General features: G+C 42.1%; 1 protein-coding gene across 1 annotated transcript in view; it reads left to right on the top strand.

The window, feature by feature from the left end:
- Ube4B (Ubiquitination factor E4B) overlaps positions 1-21,142 on the top strand; it is a 645,009-nt gene that overhangs the window by 145,222 nt on the left and 478,645 nt on the right. The window contains exon 8 of the mRNA XM_080266571.1: positions 20,760-20,841. Within this exon, the coding sequence (XP_080122697.1) occupies positions 20,760-20,841 (82 nt within the window). The remainder of the gene's footprint in view (positions 1-20,759; positions 20,842-21,142) is intronic.

Genomic DNA, 21,142 nt, shown 5'->3' with positions numbered 1-21,142 from the left:
AGGCAAGAGCTCCCTGAACTTCTTCCAACCACTTCTCTCCCTAGCCACAGAGCTAGCTCCAGCCCCACCTCCAGCACACAACATGTCTCCCAAATAACAAAACTTTCACACACTCAAGAGATTCACCAGCAAGTTCAATCCTTTCACGCCTGACAGTCTCCACCTGCTCTCCCCGACACATCGTATTAGATAGTGAGGGAGGCGGCAGGGAGATTGCGAGAGAGAGAGAGAATAATAGGAAATAAAAGCAATGCTCCAGTACTATATTATTGTGTGTTATTCAGGAAGCTTACTAACACCTCTTCCTTTTTTTTTTTTTTTTTTTTTTTTTGGCGAGGAAGAAGGAACCAAAGGCCATGAGCCTGCAGTAACAGTTCCCTCCAAGAGAAAAACAAAATACAATAAAGAGCCAAATTCAAGATCCGATCATTTTGAGATGCCTGGACACACTGCGTTTGAAAGACTGGAGATCATAGGAAGCAGGAAATACAGACAGAGGGAGACAGTTCCAGAGCTGACCTGTTGCATAAATGAAAGACTGGGAGTAACGGTTAACTCTTGCATTAGAGAGTTGGACAGAAAAGGGATGAGAGTTTGCTGCCAGACGGGTGCTACGCGCCCGTCGTAGAGGTGGAGGAATGCAAGCAGACAGTTCAGAGGAGCAGTGACCATTAAAGTAGCGATAGAAAAGAGATAAAGATACAACAGAGTGGCGAAGAGACAGAGGTTGAAGGGAGTCAGTAAGAGGAGGAGAGTTAATGAGACGAAAAGCCTTTGACTCCACCCTATTGAGAAGAGCTGTATGAGGGGAGCCTCCCCACACATTTATTCCTGATTCTGCTTCGTTACTATATTCTTGTGTGTTATTCTTTGTGGCAAACTGCACATGGCCACTCTCCCTCGTCTTTGACAGTACCGCCACCAACCCTAGATATCATGACTTTTGTTTTATCTGCATTTACCCTTAAGCTCTTGTGCCCCATACCATCTCTCCACTTCCTAAACCTTTCCTCTGCCTCCCTTTTGTTCTCTGCAGTCAACACCAAATCATCAGCATACAACATCTCCCACGGGAGTCCGTTTCTAAAGTCACTTGAGAGGGCATCAAGTACTATTATAAACAACATGGGACTCAAAACTGACCCCTGATGCACACCAACGTTCACGGAAAACTCATCGCTCAAATCTCCATTCACTCTTACCTGGGTGCAAGCACCCACATACATGGCCATAACCACCCTAACCAGCCACTCCTCCAAGCTAAGCTTTCTCATTGCCCACTTCACCACCTCTCTAGGGACTCTGTCAAAGGCCTTTTCCAAATCAGCAAAAACAAAATAAAGATCCCTTCTCCTACCAATATATTTTCCTGAAGCTGTCGAACAATGAACCAAAAAACATTTTTTCCCAAATCTGCCGGGATTGGTGGGGGTCAGTGGTGGAAAATCTGCCGGGATGTGGCGGGTTAAAATGAGAGTGACCAGCCTCACTCATTTCTGAGTGGCATTACATGAGCACTCAACCCCAACCACTCCATGGATATAAACCTGCACTGGCTTAATCCTATTGGAGCACCTTAATTGCTCACTAAACCACCAGGTGCAATAATTTGGTTGTACGATTACCGTCCAGCATAGTAAATGGTTTCGTGGTGTACAGGAAGCTATTTGGCTTGTAACTTAGTGTACTGTAGTGGCACCCATGTACAGAAGGAAGAGGAAAGAATGAAGGAAAGGAAACAGAAGAGGAAGGATGGAAAGGAGGAAGGAAGAGAGGAAAGGGCAGGCACTTGAGTGCAGCAGTACATCGAGTGAGTGGATGGTGAGCACACCCACCAGTCACTTTCTGGTTAGTTTATTATGTAAATTTCACATCCCTGCACATTTTGTTTATGTTTGTGATGCTTGCAATTACTGTAACCATAATAAGAATTGATTGTATAATAGTTCAATACAAATCACACAAATAACGTTTCCCACTTTTCCAGTAACGTGTGTGACGGTCACATTTTCCTTAACAGCATAACAGTTATTAGGAATTATCAAATTTGCTGGGTATGATTATGATTCATATCTGTTGACATATTTTTTATATGAAGGACTTCTTGAGTGAACCAGTAAAATTACAGGCTTATTGAAATTGCCCATGCGAAGTGCAAGAGGGGGTAGCATTGCATTAACTTGCCGCACATAACTTTTTAAAAATGATAACATTAATATTAAAACATAAACAATCCGACTTTGGTATGATGTGGTGTGAAATGTTGGTAATATAGCTTGCAATAGCCATTGCATACTTTTGCAGATATAACGGAGTAGTTTAATAACTTATCTCCTTATGAAACATTCCTCACGATGGAATGACCCTGCAACGATTTGAGCTGTTTTTTAGACCTACTCTCTGAGGGGAAATAATTTTAGTATTAGATACGTCTCATGTGATTAGCATGTGATTTTCAATGAAAAAATATTCACGAACAAACAAAATACATTGTACCTACTTAGCAGTATTGCAGAAAGCCACCTAAACGCTCCTGCAAGCATGGTTATTGCCAGTCTCACTGGTTGGACATGATGTCAACGCACCAAACAAACTCAAATATATACAGTTTAAAGCCATAAATAACAGTGGAAACCTAACTGTAGTTGTTGAAAGCTATCTGGGGGACTTCGCTCCTCAAACCCCCAATGATTATAACCTACCTCACAGTGTAATTCACCGGGTCGGTCAGGATCACTTGATGATCGTGATCGTCAGCTTTTACCCTCCCGGAAGGGAGCTGAGAGCTCATATAGTCCGATCTAAGGGCAAGGCTGTGACCTTCACACACGCACACACCCGTCCCCTTGCTCAAGGGGGACAGTAACCACCCACTTCATCAGTGAAACTTTTCGCAACCTGAGCGAGGCCGAACTCCCGTCCACCAGTTGGCAAGCGGGAACATTACCACTGCACCAGCGAGGGGTGTACAAGCTAAAAGGTGCGGTAGATAAAACTTGTGCCAAAACAGTATTCTGCTTTAAGAGTGTTTATTAATCGTGGTGCATTCAGCAGTTATCACACAACCATTCATAAAGCAAATCATTATGTGCATCACAGAGGAGATGTCCATTAAAATATGGTACAGCTTAGCAAAATAGCACTTGGTGATTAAATCAAAACACTTCATATTCAAAATCTAAGATACACACAGTATGAAAAACAATAATGAACCTCCTATTTACGAACATTTTTAACCCTCGTCACGCTCATCGCCTCATATAAGGCGATATGCAGGCCACCTCTGGCCGTGTTGATCGCGTCATGTGAGGCGATGGGTCTCTATGCCATAATTTCATGAACGAGGAAGTGTCAGTGGTTTCCATGGGAACGCTGACTTTCCCTCTACGCCATCAGAGCATTTGCCAAGCGCTGCCATGCTGCAATTGCCAAGTACCGCATATTTAGTAATTCAGTTCTCGTTTGTAGCCCATCAATGGCAGATTCATGCCCATCGACCTCCCATGGTGCTGGTGACTTATTGCCGCCCTCACACCCACCCAGCAGGCGTAAATTATGAAAAGATGAGGATGATGAAGAGTTTGATCTCAGAAATGCTTGATCTGATGTCAAAAGAGCAACTTCATATTAAAAAAAAAAAAAAAGGAGTTAATCTGGTTGATTAGAATTAGCACAGTGGGGATTAAAAACCAGTATTTTAAAAAGGCCCAATACTTATGCCAATCTATAAAAAAATAACAAAGGATCCTGTACACTTCATTCCAATAGGAAAATTGGAAATACTGCATCACTATCGTACACAATAAATAGCAAGAGTAAGGCTGGGTACCTGTGTGTTGTTGATGCACAGCTTGCCAAAGTGTCCCCCCACTCCCCATTCCCAATGTTGTTGTTGTCATTGTTGAGATATTGCTGCTCTTGCACGTCCTTCTTCAACATCTGTGTCAAAGCCTTCAGTGTCCAGGGCTGAAACAGTGGAGTTGACCTCATCGTTGGAGGTGGATGTTTTGTACCCGGATATAAGCCAGCCAGTCATGGCAAGTCTGGCAGACAACATCACTGCATGTGACTTTGAGATTCCCAGCCAACTGACACTTCCTGCGTGAACTCAACATTTTCCCCAAGTTGATTATGACCTGTCACATCATACCAACTGCATTAGAACAGATATGCGTTGCGCAGCCACTTGTTACTCTAGGATTGGCTGTACAATAAACTGTCAGTTATCTATTGTTGCAGTGTTTGGGCCAACTCAATATCTGGTGCTGCTAGCTCAGCTCAGTTAAAGTAATATCTGGTGCTGCTAGCTCGGCTCAGTTAAAGTACTGTCCGGTTCTGAAACAGGACGCAACTTGCACTTCTGTGCAATATCCGATATTGAGGTGTATTAACTGGCTCGTAAGCGGTAGCCAACTGGCACCTGGGAAAACCCCGAAATGCGCCTGCCACTGAGAATGTCCGCTATGCACCAGCCAGTCAGAATCCATAGTGGGAGCGGCTCACCCGTCACTCCAAGCATACTGCTGCATTCTCATTCTCACCCGTGAATCTCATGTAGTAAAGACATGTCTGTGCACTCCGCTCATTAGACTACACGGTCACGAAACCCTAGTGCTGTGACTAACTCTGTGGTGTCCTGTGCTTGTTGTTGCTGCAAAGCCTTTGGCCTGCCATTGCTCATATCCTAGTGCCTTATTGTGATCATGAAATTACTGTATGACTGGACATGGTGTGAACCCCATGTGCTGTGTCTTTTTATCCTTTGTGCCTTACTTGTGGCCCCAAAGTTCTCCGTGCCATAGTGCTTGGTACTGTATGCGACTCTAGTTATGTGTGATGGCAGGGTTTGTGGTTTTTATGGCAGCACCCTGGCTGCTGCAGGCCCTGCTTGCCTTGTGTATGGTCCAAGTTGTTTTCTCCGTAACGCCTCCATGACCTTCTAAGAGGCGTCATATAATGTTCTCCATGTAGATAAAGATGAAGATATTCGAGAAGATGGAGCAAGACTGGACCATTGCAAGGCCGATGGAGCACTGCGACATGCCCCAGACCATGTTGCAGGACTGGCAGAAGAACAAGAACTCCATCAAGAAGTTCTTCCGGTGTGAACATGGTAGGACAGTGTGTATATACAGGCATACCCCAGTTTAACGATGCAGTTGGTTAAGTAAAAACCTCTCGCTGGGTGGAATGTCATATCTTGGAGTAGGTTTAACATGCAAAGTACAGTAGTCACACATTTATCCGGATGCTCAGTATCCAGATGTGTTCATTATCTGGACACTGAACCTTGGCTGTATTAAACCATTTTCCGAATTTACTTGCTATTATCTGGATGTACAAATCCCCTAGAAATTTGGGCGGCCAGCCAATATGTTTAAATATTCGGTATTGTGGCCACTGGGCAGTTGCCATGAGCGGGAAGTAGTCCATAACCTACAATCAGAACTAAAATGTCCGCCTGTCCCTGTGCTGAATGGTGAAAGCCCCGCGCTTGTCCGATCGCTCCAAACAAACCTCCAGCACCCGAGTAATACGACTCTAACCCACAAGTGGTGTCAAAATGTCCATACGCATCCCCACCGAATGTTCAGTGTCACGCTGCCACCAGGCTAAGTCTTTCCCAACCACCACCACCTTCAAACACAGACCAGAAACCACGAGTACATGTTCGGTGACAGCGGCCATCCGCCTCTCTGCCGAACGTCGAAAGTCCCCCGATTACCTTGAATTTCGTTATTCCACGTGGCCATTTGATGTCTGACAGACCTTATGCCACGAGTAAATGTACGGTAAAAGCGCCCGTCCTCCTGTTGACAGAAGGGGGAAAATCATGCCCACGCCTCGCTTCTTCCTCTCTCCCGTCCCTCCTCACTCCCTTAGTCTCTACCTTCCTCTGTGGTGGTAACACTGAATCATGAGAGTCAAAGTTTTTTTTGCTATTTATTCAACAACTATTGGTTATATCAAAATTCTGCAGTGATCACGAGAAAGCTCACGAAATTCTGCATCTAGACATATGCTTAACTCTTGGAAGGTGTTGGCAAAATTTTGAACTAAGATGGTGGGAAGTTCTATGAAGGTAAGTTTTACTCCTGAACACCTCATTATGGCTGTGTTTCTGTAATTTTACTTATCAGTTTTATGTATTTTTATTAGCTTATCCTATAATATAAACACCAGCGAAGGTGATGGTATATGATTTATACAAGTATAACCATTTATGGTGGCATACTGTTCTTTGGACGTGGATTTTTTTTTTTTTTTTTTTTTTGAGCCTGGGAGCAATCACTCATTACTGACAACAGATTTTCAAACCGTCGCCTTTTTTTTGTGTGTGGATTTTTGTTCTTTATGCATTGTTTTCATGATATTTAGCGTTAATATGGATAATCCTACGTATGTTTTGATCTCTAAAAATAGCAGATTAACCTGAAAACTGCCAAAATTATGAGGGGTACTGTACATACAGTCGTGGATAGGTTGGGTGTTTTTTAGTTGTCATTGTTTTTTTTGCATGGTTTTCTTGGTGTTCTGCATTACTTTGGATAGTCCTTTGTGTGTTTTGATATCTAAATATGGCAGATTGACTTGAAAACAGTGCCAAAATTAGTAGGGGTACTGTATGTACGGTTGTGTGTAGTTAGGGTGTTTTTTGGTGGTCAGTTTTTTTTTTTTTTTTTTTTTTTTTAATGGTTTTCTTGGTGTTTATCATTCTTTGGATATTCTTGTGTGTGTTTTGATGTCAAAATGTGGCAGATTGACCTGAAAACAGTGCCAAAATTAGATGGGGTACTGTACATAAAGTTGTGTTTAGGTAGGGTGTTTTCTGGCTTTTTTTTTTTTTTTTTTTTTTTTTTTTTTTTTTTAAATAAATAATCCTATGTATGTTTTGATGTCAAAATATGGCAGAATGACTGGAAAACACTGCCAGAATAAGGAGGGGTACTGTACATACAGTTGTGTTTAGGTAGGGTGTTTTTTGTTTTTTAGTGGTTTTTCTGCATGGTTCTCTTGGTGTTTAGCATTACTTTGGATATTCCTTTGTGTGTTTTGATGTCTAAATATGCCTGAATGACCTGAAAACACTGCCAAATTAAGCATAGGTACTGTACAAATAAGTTAGGTATAGGTTGGAGGTGGGTATAGGTAGGGTCTGGGTGTGGCAGGGGAATAATGTTCATTATCTGGATGTTGCCACTACCCAGACATAACTTTGGCTCTATGATGTCCGGATTAATAAGGGATTACTATATATATATATATATATATATCCATCATCCAATCCTACATTGCCCCGTGAGGGGCGTAGGAGTCAGGGGCTAGGCAAGTTTGTCCTGACATTTAAGATGAGAGTGACCAGCCTCACTCATTTCCGAGTGGCATTACATGAGCAGTAAACCCCAACCATCCCTTGGATGTAAACCTTCACCTGCTCAATCCAATTGGAGTACGGTAATTACCCACTAAACCACCAGGCGCCAAAATTTGGTTACATGGTTACCACCCAGCATAGTAAATGGTTTCTTGGTGTACAGGAAACCATTTGGCTTGTCACTTAGTGTAGAGTCACCCACAGGCCGAAGGAAGAGGAAAGAATGAAGGAAAGAAAGACAGAAGAGGGAGTGTAAAGTCACCCGTAGGCAGAAGGACGAGGAAAGAATGAAGAAAAAAAAGACAGAAGAGGATGGAAGGAAAGAAGGATGGAGGAGAGGAAAGGGCAGACACTTGAGAGCAGCACTACATTGAGTGAGTGGATGGCGAGCACCCCCACCTACCACTACATATATATATTCATTGCCAGACGCCATGTATCCCAAACGGGGTGGCCAAGGGCTTAGAGTTAATTGTTTTACAGGGAGGGGCACTAATCCTCCACCAACCCCACTTGACACGTAGGGAGAATGTTATGCCAACAGCATCTGGTGTTCCCAGGCGGTCACCCATCCAAGTACTAACCAGACCCAACATTGCTTAATATATATATATATATATATATATATATCTATCTATCTGTCTATTGCCAGACGCCTCAATCTCGTTTGGGGTGGCCACAAACAAATCGCCTCCACGTTGCCCTGTCCCCCCTCCATTTCACTGCCCTGTTACCAGCTCACACCCCCCTCTCTCATATACCTCTCCACCCCATCCCTCCATCTCATCCTCAGCCTCCCCCTCCCTCTTCCCCCCTCCACCTCACTCACATACACTCTCTTTGTCAGTCTCTCACCCTCCATCCTCTCCACATGGCCAAACCACCTCAGTATGTTCCTCATAACGCTTCCTATCACATCCATATCCACACCACAACGCTCCTTTATATCCTCATTCGTCAGCCTGTCTCTCCATGTGACTCCACAGGCTCCTCTTAAATAACTCATTTCCACTGCTCTCACTCTTGACTTTTGTCTTTCCAACAACGTCCAAGCTTCACTTCCATACGTTAGAGTTGGTATCACAATACTGTCATGTAGTAATTTTTTTACTTCCATGCTTACTTCCCTGTTTCTTATCACTGCTTTCAAAGAACCAGCAACCTTTCTTCCCTGCTGTACCCTTTCAAGCACTTCACCCTCCAAACCTCCATCCTTACTCAGCACACTACCAAAGTACTTAAACATACTCATATTTTCCAATTCCTCACCATTCAACCTCGCTGTACATTCACTGACTTCACCTCTCTCAAAGACCATCACTTTACTCTTCCCTACATTCACCTTTAGATTAAGTTTCTTACATACTCTCCCAAACTCATCCACCAAGCCTTGCAGCTCCCCTTCGTCTTCACTCAACAACACAGTATCATCTGCAAACAACAGTACAGGGAATTTCCAAACACTATCCTCTGTCACCAGGGCCACTCCAACATCCACTACCCTACCTTGTACCTCTTTTATTACCCCATCCATGTACAGATTGAACAACCATGGAGACATGACACATCCCTGTTTCAACCCAACCTTCAAGGAGAAAAATTCACTTAGTTCACCATCCACATGCACTACAGCCTGAGCACAATCATACATACTCTTCACAGCATTCAACAACTTCCCATCTACTCCATATATTCTTAATACTTTCCACAATCCTTGTCTATCCACCCTGTCATATGCTTTCTCCAAATCCATGAAAGCCGCATACAACTTCTTTCCCTTCTCTAGAAACTTTTCCACTAAAGATCTAAGAATGAATATCTGATCTACACAACCTGTTCCCTTCCTAAAGCCTCCCTGTTCTTCTCCAACTAATTCCTCTGTTCTTTCTCTAACTCTGTCAATAAGTATCCTGCCATACACTTTTCCTATTAGACTAAGAAGACAAATGCCCCTATGATTACCACACACTTCTTTTTCCCCATTTCCTTTGTACAAGGGAATAATTATACCTGACTTCCAATCCTCCGGGACTCTACCTTCCTCCCAGGCCAATCTGCAAATCTTCCACATCCATTCTACTACTATCTCTCCCCCATGCTTCAGCATTTCACCACACACTTCATCAATTCCAGGGGCTTTCCCCAATTTAACTTTCTTCATTGATTCCACAACTTCTATACTACTAATTTCTTCCTGTCTTCTCACCTCCCTCCTTCTCCCAGCCATTCCCCAGCCACTTATACTCGCATTACTTCCATCCTGTATGTTCAACAATTCCTTGAAGTGTTCTTTCCATCTGCTCGCTTTTTCCTCCCTTCTCCACTAGTAATCTACCATTTTTATCTTTCACTCCCCTGCTAACCTCACTTCCACCCTGTCTTACTCTCTTCACCTCTTTCCAAAACATGTTCCTACAGTCCCTCCACTGTACACTCAAATTCCTTCCAAATTCCTCATCCACTCTCTTCTTACTCTCTCTTACTAATCTTTTCACCTCTCTCTTTTATTCTACATATAACTCTCTCTTCCATCTCTCAACTTCTTCCACGCCCCTATTACTCATCCATTCATTGTATGCTTTCTTCTTTTGTGCCACAGCCTGTCTCACCTCTTCAGTCCACTATGCTGTTCCTTGCACCCCCCTCCATCTTCTCTTGCTCCCACACAGCACATCACATGCTGCACATATTTCTTTTGTAAATATCCTGCACACACCTTCCACGTCCCCCATCTGCTCCAATTTATATTTGCCCAATCGTTCCTCCACTTCTCTCTTATACTCTGCCTTTTTCTCATCCTCTTGTAATTTTTCCAGTCTCCTTGCAACTACTCCTTCCTCTCGTCTTTCCCTTCTTCTATTCCTCCATCTTACTTGTATCCTAATTCTGGCCACCACCAAGTAGTGGTCAGAAAGTCCACTCCCCCAACCTCTATAAGCTCTTGCATCCATTACACATCTTCGTATCCTTTCATCCACACACACATAATCAATCATTGCCTTCCTTTCATTCAGTTCACCACCCACCCTTCTCATCACTCGCCATGTATACCTGTGAATCATTTTGTGCCTGAAGAGGGTATTGGCTATCACCAACCCCCTCCCAGCACAAATGTCCACTAACGCACTCCCATTCTCATCTATCTCAGCAGGCACACCCCACTCACCAACTATTCCATCCACCTTCACATTCCCTGCTTTACCATTCATATCACCGATCAGCAACACTCTAATTCCTTCTAAACTTTTTCATGCACACTTCTACATTTGTCCAGAACTCTTCTCTCACTCTGCTAGCACGATCTTGTGTTGGCGCATACACACACACAATCGGCCACATTTGTATTCCAACTTTTAACTTTACCCACACAATCCTTGACCCAACTGATCCATACTGTCTTATGCTCTTCTTGCATCTTTTACTCACAACTATACATACTCCTTCCTTTGCCCTCTCATTCTCACCTACTCCTGCACATATACCTCATTCATATATATATATATATATACAGGGTGACCCAGAAAAACCTCCCACATTTCAAAGGTAAATGAAAAAAAAATGGTTAAAGATAACCAAATTATTATTTACACACATGAAACTTCATTCAGTACAGTTTTTATTCATCATGTTTTAAAGATGACATCCTCCAAATGGTGGCTGCCATTGTCTATACATACTTGGAGGCGATTTCTGAAGGCTGCCATGGCTCGACGGGTCATGTTGGGTGGAACAGCGGCTATCTCCTACTGAAAAGCAACCTTAAGGGCTTCAAGAGTTTGGGGTCGATGAGTACAGTAAGTCATTGATATGCAGAAGGGATAGAGACGAAGAAAACCTTTCGTAATTCGAAATTTCGTACATCGGAACGATTTTCTCTATTGAAATACACATATAAATGGGGGGGTGCGTCCCAGGACCCCCTCGGACCCCCACCTAAACTTCACCCTCCCTATTAAGAAGTATGCAATACCTGTATACAATTGTAGAGACGGAGGTGGCCATATTCTTGTACATCTCCTTTTTCTTCGTCACAGTCCCAATGGTGGAAACAGCAAGGCCTAAAGCATGCCTAATCTCCGAGACTTCCAGCCCCTCCTCATGGGGTCTTATAATTTCCAATTTCCTTTTCAGAATTAGAGTACAGTGCTGCTGCTGCTTCTTTGCAGCAGGCTCCCCCAATGCTGGAGATGATGCAGGGCACTTAGGAGGCATGGCGAAACAATACAAAAAGGTGATGGGCTGCAAGAATATCCTCACGTACAACGAGGCTGTGAGGAGAGGAGGGACGTGGACTCAACTGAGAATCGCGCGAAAATTTGTTTACCAAAGAGGGGTTAGTTCGTTTTCTCTCGGCAAGCGAGTGCGGCGCTATGCACCGCGCCCATTTTGAATTTTTCATACAGTATTCCATTAACTCCTTCATAGCTGCCGGCCTTGAACAACACTTCACAGTTTCATTGTTAATGACGTTGAATTAGGGCATTATAAAAAACTGCGAACAATTATGGGAATGGAACGAAGGTTACTGGTGTGTGTACATGACCCTACTGTACCATCCCATCAGTCAGGCATTCTCTTCATTCCAGATGTATTTGCCGATGTTTAACATGCTTATGTTACATGCGCCCTAATTTTGAGTAAGTTTCTTTCATCAAGAGAACATAATTTACCACCCTCAAAATTGTCAGAAAAGTATAGAAGACAAACTAGAGGAATATGAACTGAGTTTAGGCTGTATGTTTACATGAAAGATTAAGGGTTTTACAATTTTAAGAGATGATATGGAACAAAAATGTTTGCTAATCAGAAAAAAATTACTCTTTCGCCCCATATGTTCTCGTAGGTTAGCATTCAGTTCCACATTCTTCACTCGGTATCACTCTTCCCAATATTTTTCGGACCGACTGAGCACAGTTATTTCTGCTCCTTAGAGTTAATGTACATTTACTGCTCATTCTTTTGTTTGTTCTTATGTGTATGAGTGAAAGAGAGAGGACTGATACAAACAATAATGTATTCCAATATCGCTTTTATAGCTGCTGGCCCTGAACAACGCCTTACTGTACAGGTGTCATTGACGTTGAGTTAGGGTGAGCTAAAAAAAACTGTGAGCAATTATGGGAAGGGAATGAGGGTCACTGGTGTGTTTACACGACCCTACTCTACCTCCTCAAGCAGTCTGGTGTTCACAGTTCACTTCGTCCCAGATGTTTTCGGCTGATGTATACTGTACATGCTGATGTAACACGCATCCTAATTTTATTAATTCTTATATGAATCATAGCAAATCCCAAGATGGGTTGGGGGGGGGGTGAAGCCAGGTGTGCCAGACGAGTTTTTTCACATATGTAAGAAAAAGAAATTGATTTTAGAACTTTGAGAAAATGGTCCCAAGGCTGACCACAGGAGCATGCAAATATCTGAACCCACAGCCATTGAGGGGGCTAAACATACGTTTTACTTTAAGCAGTAAAAGCACCTTACCAAAGCAGTTCTTCCTGATGGTCTGTTATATTTTTCAGATTACAGTACCCTCGTGTCCAACACGGTAATATTGTCATGCATGGGTCCCGTGTTGGACCAAAAACGTGTTGGACAAACAACAGAGCTTATGGCGAAAAATGAATTATGTCAGCAACCCTAGGAAAAGTCACCCTAAATACCTACCATATACCTATACATATATTGGTACTAGTGTAATTATAATAAATGGTACTGTGCTATGAATGATAACTAACCTTTTAGGATAGTGTTGGTGGGCTTGCTGGGAATGGAAGGTGGTATCCAAGGCTGTAGGTAGTCCTACTGGGTCCCCGGAGGATGGCTACTGGCGTCACTATCGTTAATGGCTGCTGCTCCTCCTCAGCCTCCCTCATAAATCCTTCGAAATCACACTCAGAATCACCATCTTCATCCACAGCCATGGAAGGTCCTGCTTCTGCCTGTCCTACCACTCTGTAAGCCTTCACTGCTGCCAGGATCTTGTCTTGGTTTTTTATTATGGTCCTCACGTTGGCTTCATTCATGTCGTAGGCCTTGGCAGTGTCCTTTTTCCTCTCCCCTTTCTTTTTCCTCTCGATGCTTTCTTGCTTGGTGGCCAGAGGGAGGTGCCGCCGCTTCTTGGGGTTCTCAGAAGGCTTCCTAGGCATCGTGAGCAGGGTAAAATGCAGTAAGAAGGGCAGAAAATGTAGCAAGAAAAAAGCACCTTCCAATGCGAATTATGCGACTGAGTGGCGCTGTGGCGGGAGAAATTTAAACAAAACATCACGTGGGAGCAGAAGTGTTTTTAATTGGGTGACATCACGATCACCTCACGATAGTGGGCGGGGGAGGCTATTTGATCGGAAGTTTTTATTGGCTGTCAGCATCACGGGAACGTCCAGTATGACCGTGTTGGACCAGGGGTGATCTTGCTAGAGGCGAACTCTGCGGATTTCGCCCACTTCTCAGAGATCCGTCCGTGTTATGCTAATGCACCAGTGTTACAGTAATTAAACCGAATTAAATCTTACTAATTATTGCTCTCCATGCTGGACACAAATCGTGCTGGACAAACGCGTGTTGGACGCGAGGGTACTGTATTTCTGGGTTGGTAAATACAGTAAACGTTTCTTATTAAATCTGTTTCCCCATCATTTTTAGCTGTTCTGGTGTTACAACTCTTGTTTATTTCATTAACATAATGGCGGAAAGGACTGTTCTTCCCTAAGTGTTTAACTAAACCTGGCCAAACCGAGCTTAACTGTACCTAATAATTTTAACCTAACCTAACCTCCAGTTGGGAAATTGGGAAACGATATCCACCTTTGAGCACGTTGAGTTTCTTCCACTGCGCTGGAAATGATCGTAGGGGAAAGTGACGATAATAACGAGGAGGAAATTTTTCAGCAAGAAAAAGTAATTTTCCAAACTGAAAGTTGTCAGAAAATTACAGAAACAAGCTGGAGGATTATGCATTGAATTGGTAAGGTCTTTCTGCTGCTTCAAGTGTATGGTGAAAGACACAAGTATCTTCCCGAAGTCTGACTAATACTGTATAGCGTGGAAAAATCGAACCATTTGAAACACGCACTAGTAGAAACAGGGTTTTCATTGTATTTCGCCTGGTGTAAATTTTCTTCAGACTGAACTGGGAAGATAGTTGTGTCTTTCATTGTACATTTACCAGTAAATAAATCAATCTAACTACTGTATTTCCAATTTCCTCTCAAGAGTGAGAGTACAATGCTGTTTCTTCTTTGCACCTGGTTCCCCGGATGCTGGAGATGATGCAGGGCACTGGGGAGGCGTGGTGAAAATATGAAAAGATGAAGAACAGCGAAAAACAGTGTAATGTACAGCGAAACTGAGAGGAGAGGACGGACGTGACTCGACTGGGAAGTGCACGAAAATGTGTTTACCAGAGAGGGGTTAGTTCGTTTTCTCGCCGCAAGCGAGCGCGGCTCTGTGCAGCGTGCCCATTTTGAATTTTTCATATTTCGTACCATTGAGACAGATACTTTGGTATTGTGGAATTTGTCCTACATTTATCGCTTTTGTACCATCAGAAATTCATACATCGAGTTTTTGTATTTCAAGGACTCACTGTACAGGTAATCCCTTAATTCACGCGAACTTTTTTCACGCTATTTCGGTTATCCACGAATTTTTCATACAATAATTAAAACATAAAATTATAGTATTCAAATAAATAATTTTAATATACAAGAGAAATAAATAAGATATAAAAATGCCTAGCTGCTGCCCGTGTGCTAAACATGTATGTATGTGTGTGTGTGTCTGTGTGTGTGTGGGAGGTCGGTCTACCACGCACCACACAGTCAGTTTGAATCTGATGGTCGAACCATGCGTGACTCGTGAATCGTTATTTGTGGCTTATTTTTCTGCCTTCCGGTGATTGCTTGCCTTGTCTGCCAACATGGGGCCTAAGCGTAGTGCTAGTGATGCATGTGGTAATACACCAAAATGGATTCGTAAAGTGATGTTGCTGACAGAGAAAGTTAAAGTGTTGGACAGACTTAAAGGAGGAGTGTCGGCGACAATTCTCCGTCAGGACGATTCCCCGTCATTTATTTACATACCAGTTTATTTAGCAAGTACAGTACACTAGTTTTTTACTTATATGAGATATAAAATCCCCCTGAAAATTAGTTATTAAAGTATTAATTAATCAGTAATACGTATATTTATAGAATGACAGGGAATCGTCCATGTTTTGATGGTGAATTGACTTCATGGTGAATTGTCTCGGAACTGTGTGTTTGAGGTGAGTCAACTGTTCTTACAATAAAGAAGGCAGAACATAGCACATGGGAGGCAGCGAGGGCTAGTGCACCAGACTGTGCTAAAGTGTCTCCACATATGCCTGTGAACTGGTTCGGAACCGTATGTTTGGGGTGAATGAGTCAACTGTTTGGACAATAAAGAAGGCAGAATGTACCATATGGGAGGCAGTGAGGTCTTGTGCACCAGACTGCTGAAGTGTCTCGACCTATGCCTGTGCTTGTCAGGTTTCAGTGTTAAATTTCATACATTTTTGTTGTTTTTCATATTTTATGCTAGTTTATAAGGTGTATGTAGTGCATAAACAGTATTATTCAGATGTAATATACTTAGTAGACATGCATAATTATGTGCACACAAGGGCAGAACGTATACGCGAATTTACCACATACGCGAAGGGTCTGGGAACGTAACCCTCGCGTGAATTAAGGGCTTACCTATATATATATATATATATATATATATATATATATATATATATATATAGTAAGACCTCAGTATCATGGACTAATTGGGACCAAAGCCATTCCAAAAAAAGCAAAATTCCAATAAAAGTGACATCTGGACTTCCCCCTGCTAATCCGGACTTTTTCCGATATATCAGACATTTGTCTGGATCACACCAATGGATTTTAAACTGTTTTCACTACCATTGCTGTACTGTACTGTATTATACCTTAACTACAGTCATCAAATGGTGTAATATATATAATAATACTGTACTGTTCATTGATAAACTTGTCTTTTATTTACCTTATTGTGGTGAACATAGCTGAAGTGGTCAGTCAGTCCGGACTGATTCTGGCTTTATCAGACTTTTTCCGATATACTGTATAGGAAGTTAGTCTGGTAGCTCCTCAAGTCCAATAAAAGTGAATTCCGGTCTACTGAAGTCCATTATATTGAGGTTTTACTGTATATATATATATATATATATATATATATATATATATATATATATATATATCTGTATATATATATATATATATATATATATATATATATATATATATCTGTATATATATATATATATATATATATATATATATATATATATATATATATATCTGTATATATATATATATATATATATATATATATATATATATATATATATATATATATATATATGTCTATATATATATATCCATATGTATATAGATAGATGGATAGATACAGATATAGATATACTGTATATATATGTATATATATATTGGTATATATCCATCCATCATCCAATCCTACATTGCCTCCTGAGGAGCGTAGGAGCCCAGGGCTAGGCAATTTGGTCCTGACATTTAAGATGAGAGCGACCAGCCTCACTCATCTCTGAGTGGCATTACATGAGTAGTCAACCCCAACCATCCCTTGGATATAAACCTTCACCGGCTCAATCCGATTAGAGCGCTATAATTACCCACTAAACCACCAGGCGCCAAAATTTGGTTATATGGTTACCAGCCAGCATAGTTGTCACTCAGTGTAGTCACCCACAGGCAGAAGGAGGAGGAAAGAATGAAGGAAAGAAAGACAGAAGAGGGAGTGTAATGTCACCCTTAGGCAGAAGAACGAGGAAAGAATGAAGGAAAGAAAGACAGAAGAGGATGGAAGGAAAGAAGGATTGAGGAAAGGAAAGGGCAAACACCCAAGGACAGCACTACATCGAGTGAGTTGATGGTGAGCACCCCCTCCTACCACTTATATATGTATATATTTTTCGTTTTTGAAGGCTCCAATATGCTTGCACGTGTCGACCTTGTTTACCCAATGGCGGCTCTCCATGCTGCACGATCTATTGCAGCCTCCCTGTTCAGTCCCTTAACCCTGAGGTCACACGTAATGACCTCGTTCCACGTCTTTCTCAGTCTACCCCTCACAACCCCACCCCCTATGTTAACACTTCATCCACTCCAGTCCCATCCTACCTCTCAACACTTCCATTGTAAACTCAGCCCCCCCGGGGACGCACTGCCATCCACCTAATCGTTGTCATTTCTGTACATCTGACTAATATATATAATATATAATACTGACTAATGTACTCTCTCTCTCTCTATATATATATATATATTTGGAGCCTCTGTGGTACAGTGGTAAAGTGTGCATTTTCGTACACTGAAGGACGAGGGTTCGCGCCCCGCCAGGGTAATAAACTTTGGGAGCATTCTTCTGGTCACCTACTGCATTGGCGGGCATCATGGGTACTGTGGTTGAACCAGTGTCGCATACTATAAAGTATGCTTGCACCCAGTCAGCTTGCGCAGGCTGATTACACTTGGTTCACAGACTAGACGCACATCCGAAGCCGCTCCAACACTACAGTTACACTTACAAGCACTTCTCACCCTACATTCAGTCTCTACCAGACAGCCTAAGGTGCTTGGTAGAGATACATTGGCTGTATTGTCCCTGCTTCGGTTGGGATAGACTGATCCTGCGGTGGACACTCAAACGGCTGATAAGATGAGATGAGTTATATACACAGTGGAATTTCAAATTTCAATAGGCATATGTACCTAAAAATCACTGCAAAATTGAAATCATCAAAATTTAAACTGGACTTTTTATGGGAAAAAATTAGTTTAGGTCTGGGGCCTCCGAACCTAACTACCTAAAATCATGATCTTTTGCCCACACCCCCTGTAAACTTTATGAACTATAATTGTGGTTAAGTTACTGTAGGTCTGCCTTGTATTGCCATACTGTCAGCAAATGTATACTTGGTGTATTTCTGCCCTTTCCTGTATTGCCATTTCTCCTTTGGCTGCGAAGATTTAAAGGTGCCAGGCTGCTCTCGTCCATTACCACTGCTACCCGAAGAACCACTCTTGCTTGCCATCTTGAAACAGGTAAGTTGCGACGAGAATACAAAGAAAATACATACTACTAAATTGTAGTGAAATGCATGTCCACATGTGGAAGGTACAGGCTGAAAGTGCAGCACTTGGCTGTAGAGGGCTGGCTGTTGGCAGGACAGTCGCAACATGGCTACCAACAACAGAGCATCGCCTTGCACATGGCTTGTTGTTGTAGGTGCCTACTCCCATCCGGGAGCTCTTGTCCTTAAACAACATGACTATTTTTTTTCTCAATCTCTATTGTTCATTTCTATGTTGCTCCTTATATTCATAATTACCGTCTTTCACTTCGTTTCAGTATTCTGCCTACTGTATTTGCTACCACCTGTAATTCATTTTATTTTAGTATTACTACTATTGATTCTCTTCCTTTCATTTCTCTTGTTATATCTTTGAGTTATTAAAGTATTGATTAATTAATAATAAGTATATTGATAGAATGACAGGGAATCGTCCAGGGTTCGAATTGACTTGACGGTGAATTGTCTTGGAACCATATCATCTTATGCTTCATATACTGTATGAATACACTCAATCCTCGTAAATTGCGTGTTCATAAATCAAGGATGCGTAAATCACGGCTAGGTGGCCGTCTGACTGCTGGCAACCTTAAATCACTGTTAAGTCACGAAAATCGCGGACCTAGGCACCTAAGTGGGCCTTTTCCGAGGAGAATCGTAAACCACTGCATTCAAACTGAAAATCGCAACCCAACAACCAATCACGGCGCTTCCCTGGTAGCATATGTGCATACTAATCCCACCATGTTGTTGTTCTTGTCCTGCCAGTGCGCACACTACAGACCGTCCCCGTAGTTACCTGCCTTTTTTGTGCAACTTCCCCCCGCCTCCTACCTGCCATGGCCCCTCCCGACCCCCTGATGAAGCGCTCTAAGCAGTATGATGTCAAGAAGCTGCCGCAGTTGTTGTACAGTCAACATTTGGAGCTTATTCGTCATGTTGAGAGGGGAGCTAAGTTTTGAAAGCTGGCAAAAGAGTTTGGGAAGAACAAGTGCTGAGAGGTTCTAAGTTCTTCCCAACACCACCCCATTCCATTCACTTAAGCAATTTCGTCATAGGATTAAGGTGAGATCCCTTAACATGGCTTATTTCTATTTAATACATGCACTGAATATTCATAAATTTGTATGTTTGTGTTTGATGGTGCCTAGATAGGTGTAGGTAGGGTGCTGTGGGGGCGGGTTGGCCGAAGTCCAGACCCAAATCAGTTTTTCACATGAGAGTTATTATTCATAAATCACGGAATTCGTAAATCACGGCAGTGGTCCAGACCCAAATTGCCGCAATTTATGAGGATTGAGTGTAAATGATGTTGATTTTCATTCTCTTCTTGACACATGTCACATACGATACTAGGTTAGGCTCATACTTTTTCTTATAATTTTCCTTCACTTATAGCATATTGGTTCACATCAAATTTATTGTCTTTGGTTGCTTTGGTTGGGGTCTGGCCCTGAGAGCATCAAAATACTGTACGTGACTTTGCTTGAAAAGTAAGGTAGGCAGACCACTCCAAAATACACCGCAATTTGATTAATCGAATTCTAAACTGTCGAAATTTGAGACTCCACTGTGTATATATATATATACAGTACATAATATGTACACACACACACTGTATAAAGGGGCTAACTTTTTTTTTTTGGTGTGTGTGTGTGTTAAGATAGGAGGCTTCCATCAACCATGGGAGGTGTACCATAAGAGTGAAATGTGACTACTGTACAGGATTGGTAACTAGTTACACAATCATCCCTCTCAGGCAGGATTATCCATAAATGCATAGAGTCAGATGTCAACCTGAGATTCTCAGATTGTTACAAGTATTGTTACGTATTTAAATTTCTTTTCCTAACAGTTTCCAGCATCTGCTTGGGAGTAATTAGCTGGTTATGTTACTGGATTTAGCTTCATATCAGTAGAGAATATGAGCTGTATGATGACCCACCTTGTTATGGGGTTTCCTCTTGGAGGAAGCATTGCATCATTCAATTGTGTGACTGTTGTTGATAATTCCCCCACAAAGGACGAGAATTCCTAATGGTTCGGTTTATAAGTTAATTGAGATTAATTTTCATTTCTTCACCATACAAAGGACGGGAATTCCTGATGCTGCACTTTATAGATTAATTTAAAATTGACTGTGTTTTATAATCCATCCTGACACATAGTGACTTCCTCCACTGTGTGACTCTATTAACTGAGCGTTTGTGTGTCCCTGGACAGAGAAGTGGGATGCCTCCCATGCTGACGCTCCTGGTGGATGTGCGAAGGCAGTGTATAGCCCATGCCAGTCTCCTGCTTTCCGGTGGGTACTCATGTTCAGTAGCTGGGGAGTCCAGTGTTAAGTGATAGTATAGTAGTAGTGGTAGCAGTGGCATTTTTTCTTTTTCTTTTTTTTTTATTGGTAGTAGTAGTAGTAGTACCAACTCCTTATCCCTTAAATCCAAGTGATATCCTTTGTTATTTATTCCTGCAACCTTTAGACTATTTTATTCAGCTTAGGGAGAGAAGTTAGGTTTTGAATGGGTTAAAGGAGACTGTTTCTGACTATGTCAATGTGAATGGTTTCTCCAACATTAGCAGAATTCTTTGCAGGTTGCAAGAAT

Source organism: Coenobita brevimanus, chromosome 21 (assembly GCF_032717465.1).
Source record: "Coenobita brevimanus isolate Jiangsu-jjx chromosome 21, ASM3271746v2, whole genome shotgun sequence".
Taxonomy (NCBI): Eukaryota; Metazoa; Arthropoda; class Malacostraca; order Decapoda; family Coenobitidae; genus Coenobita; species Coenobita brevimanus.
Note: the sequence above shows the minus strand (reverse complement) of the source record. Positions and strands in the feature narration are given on the sequence as shown.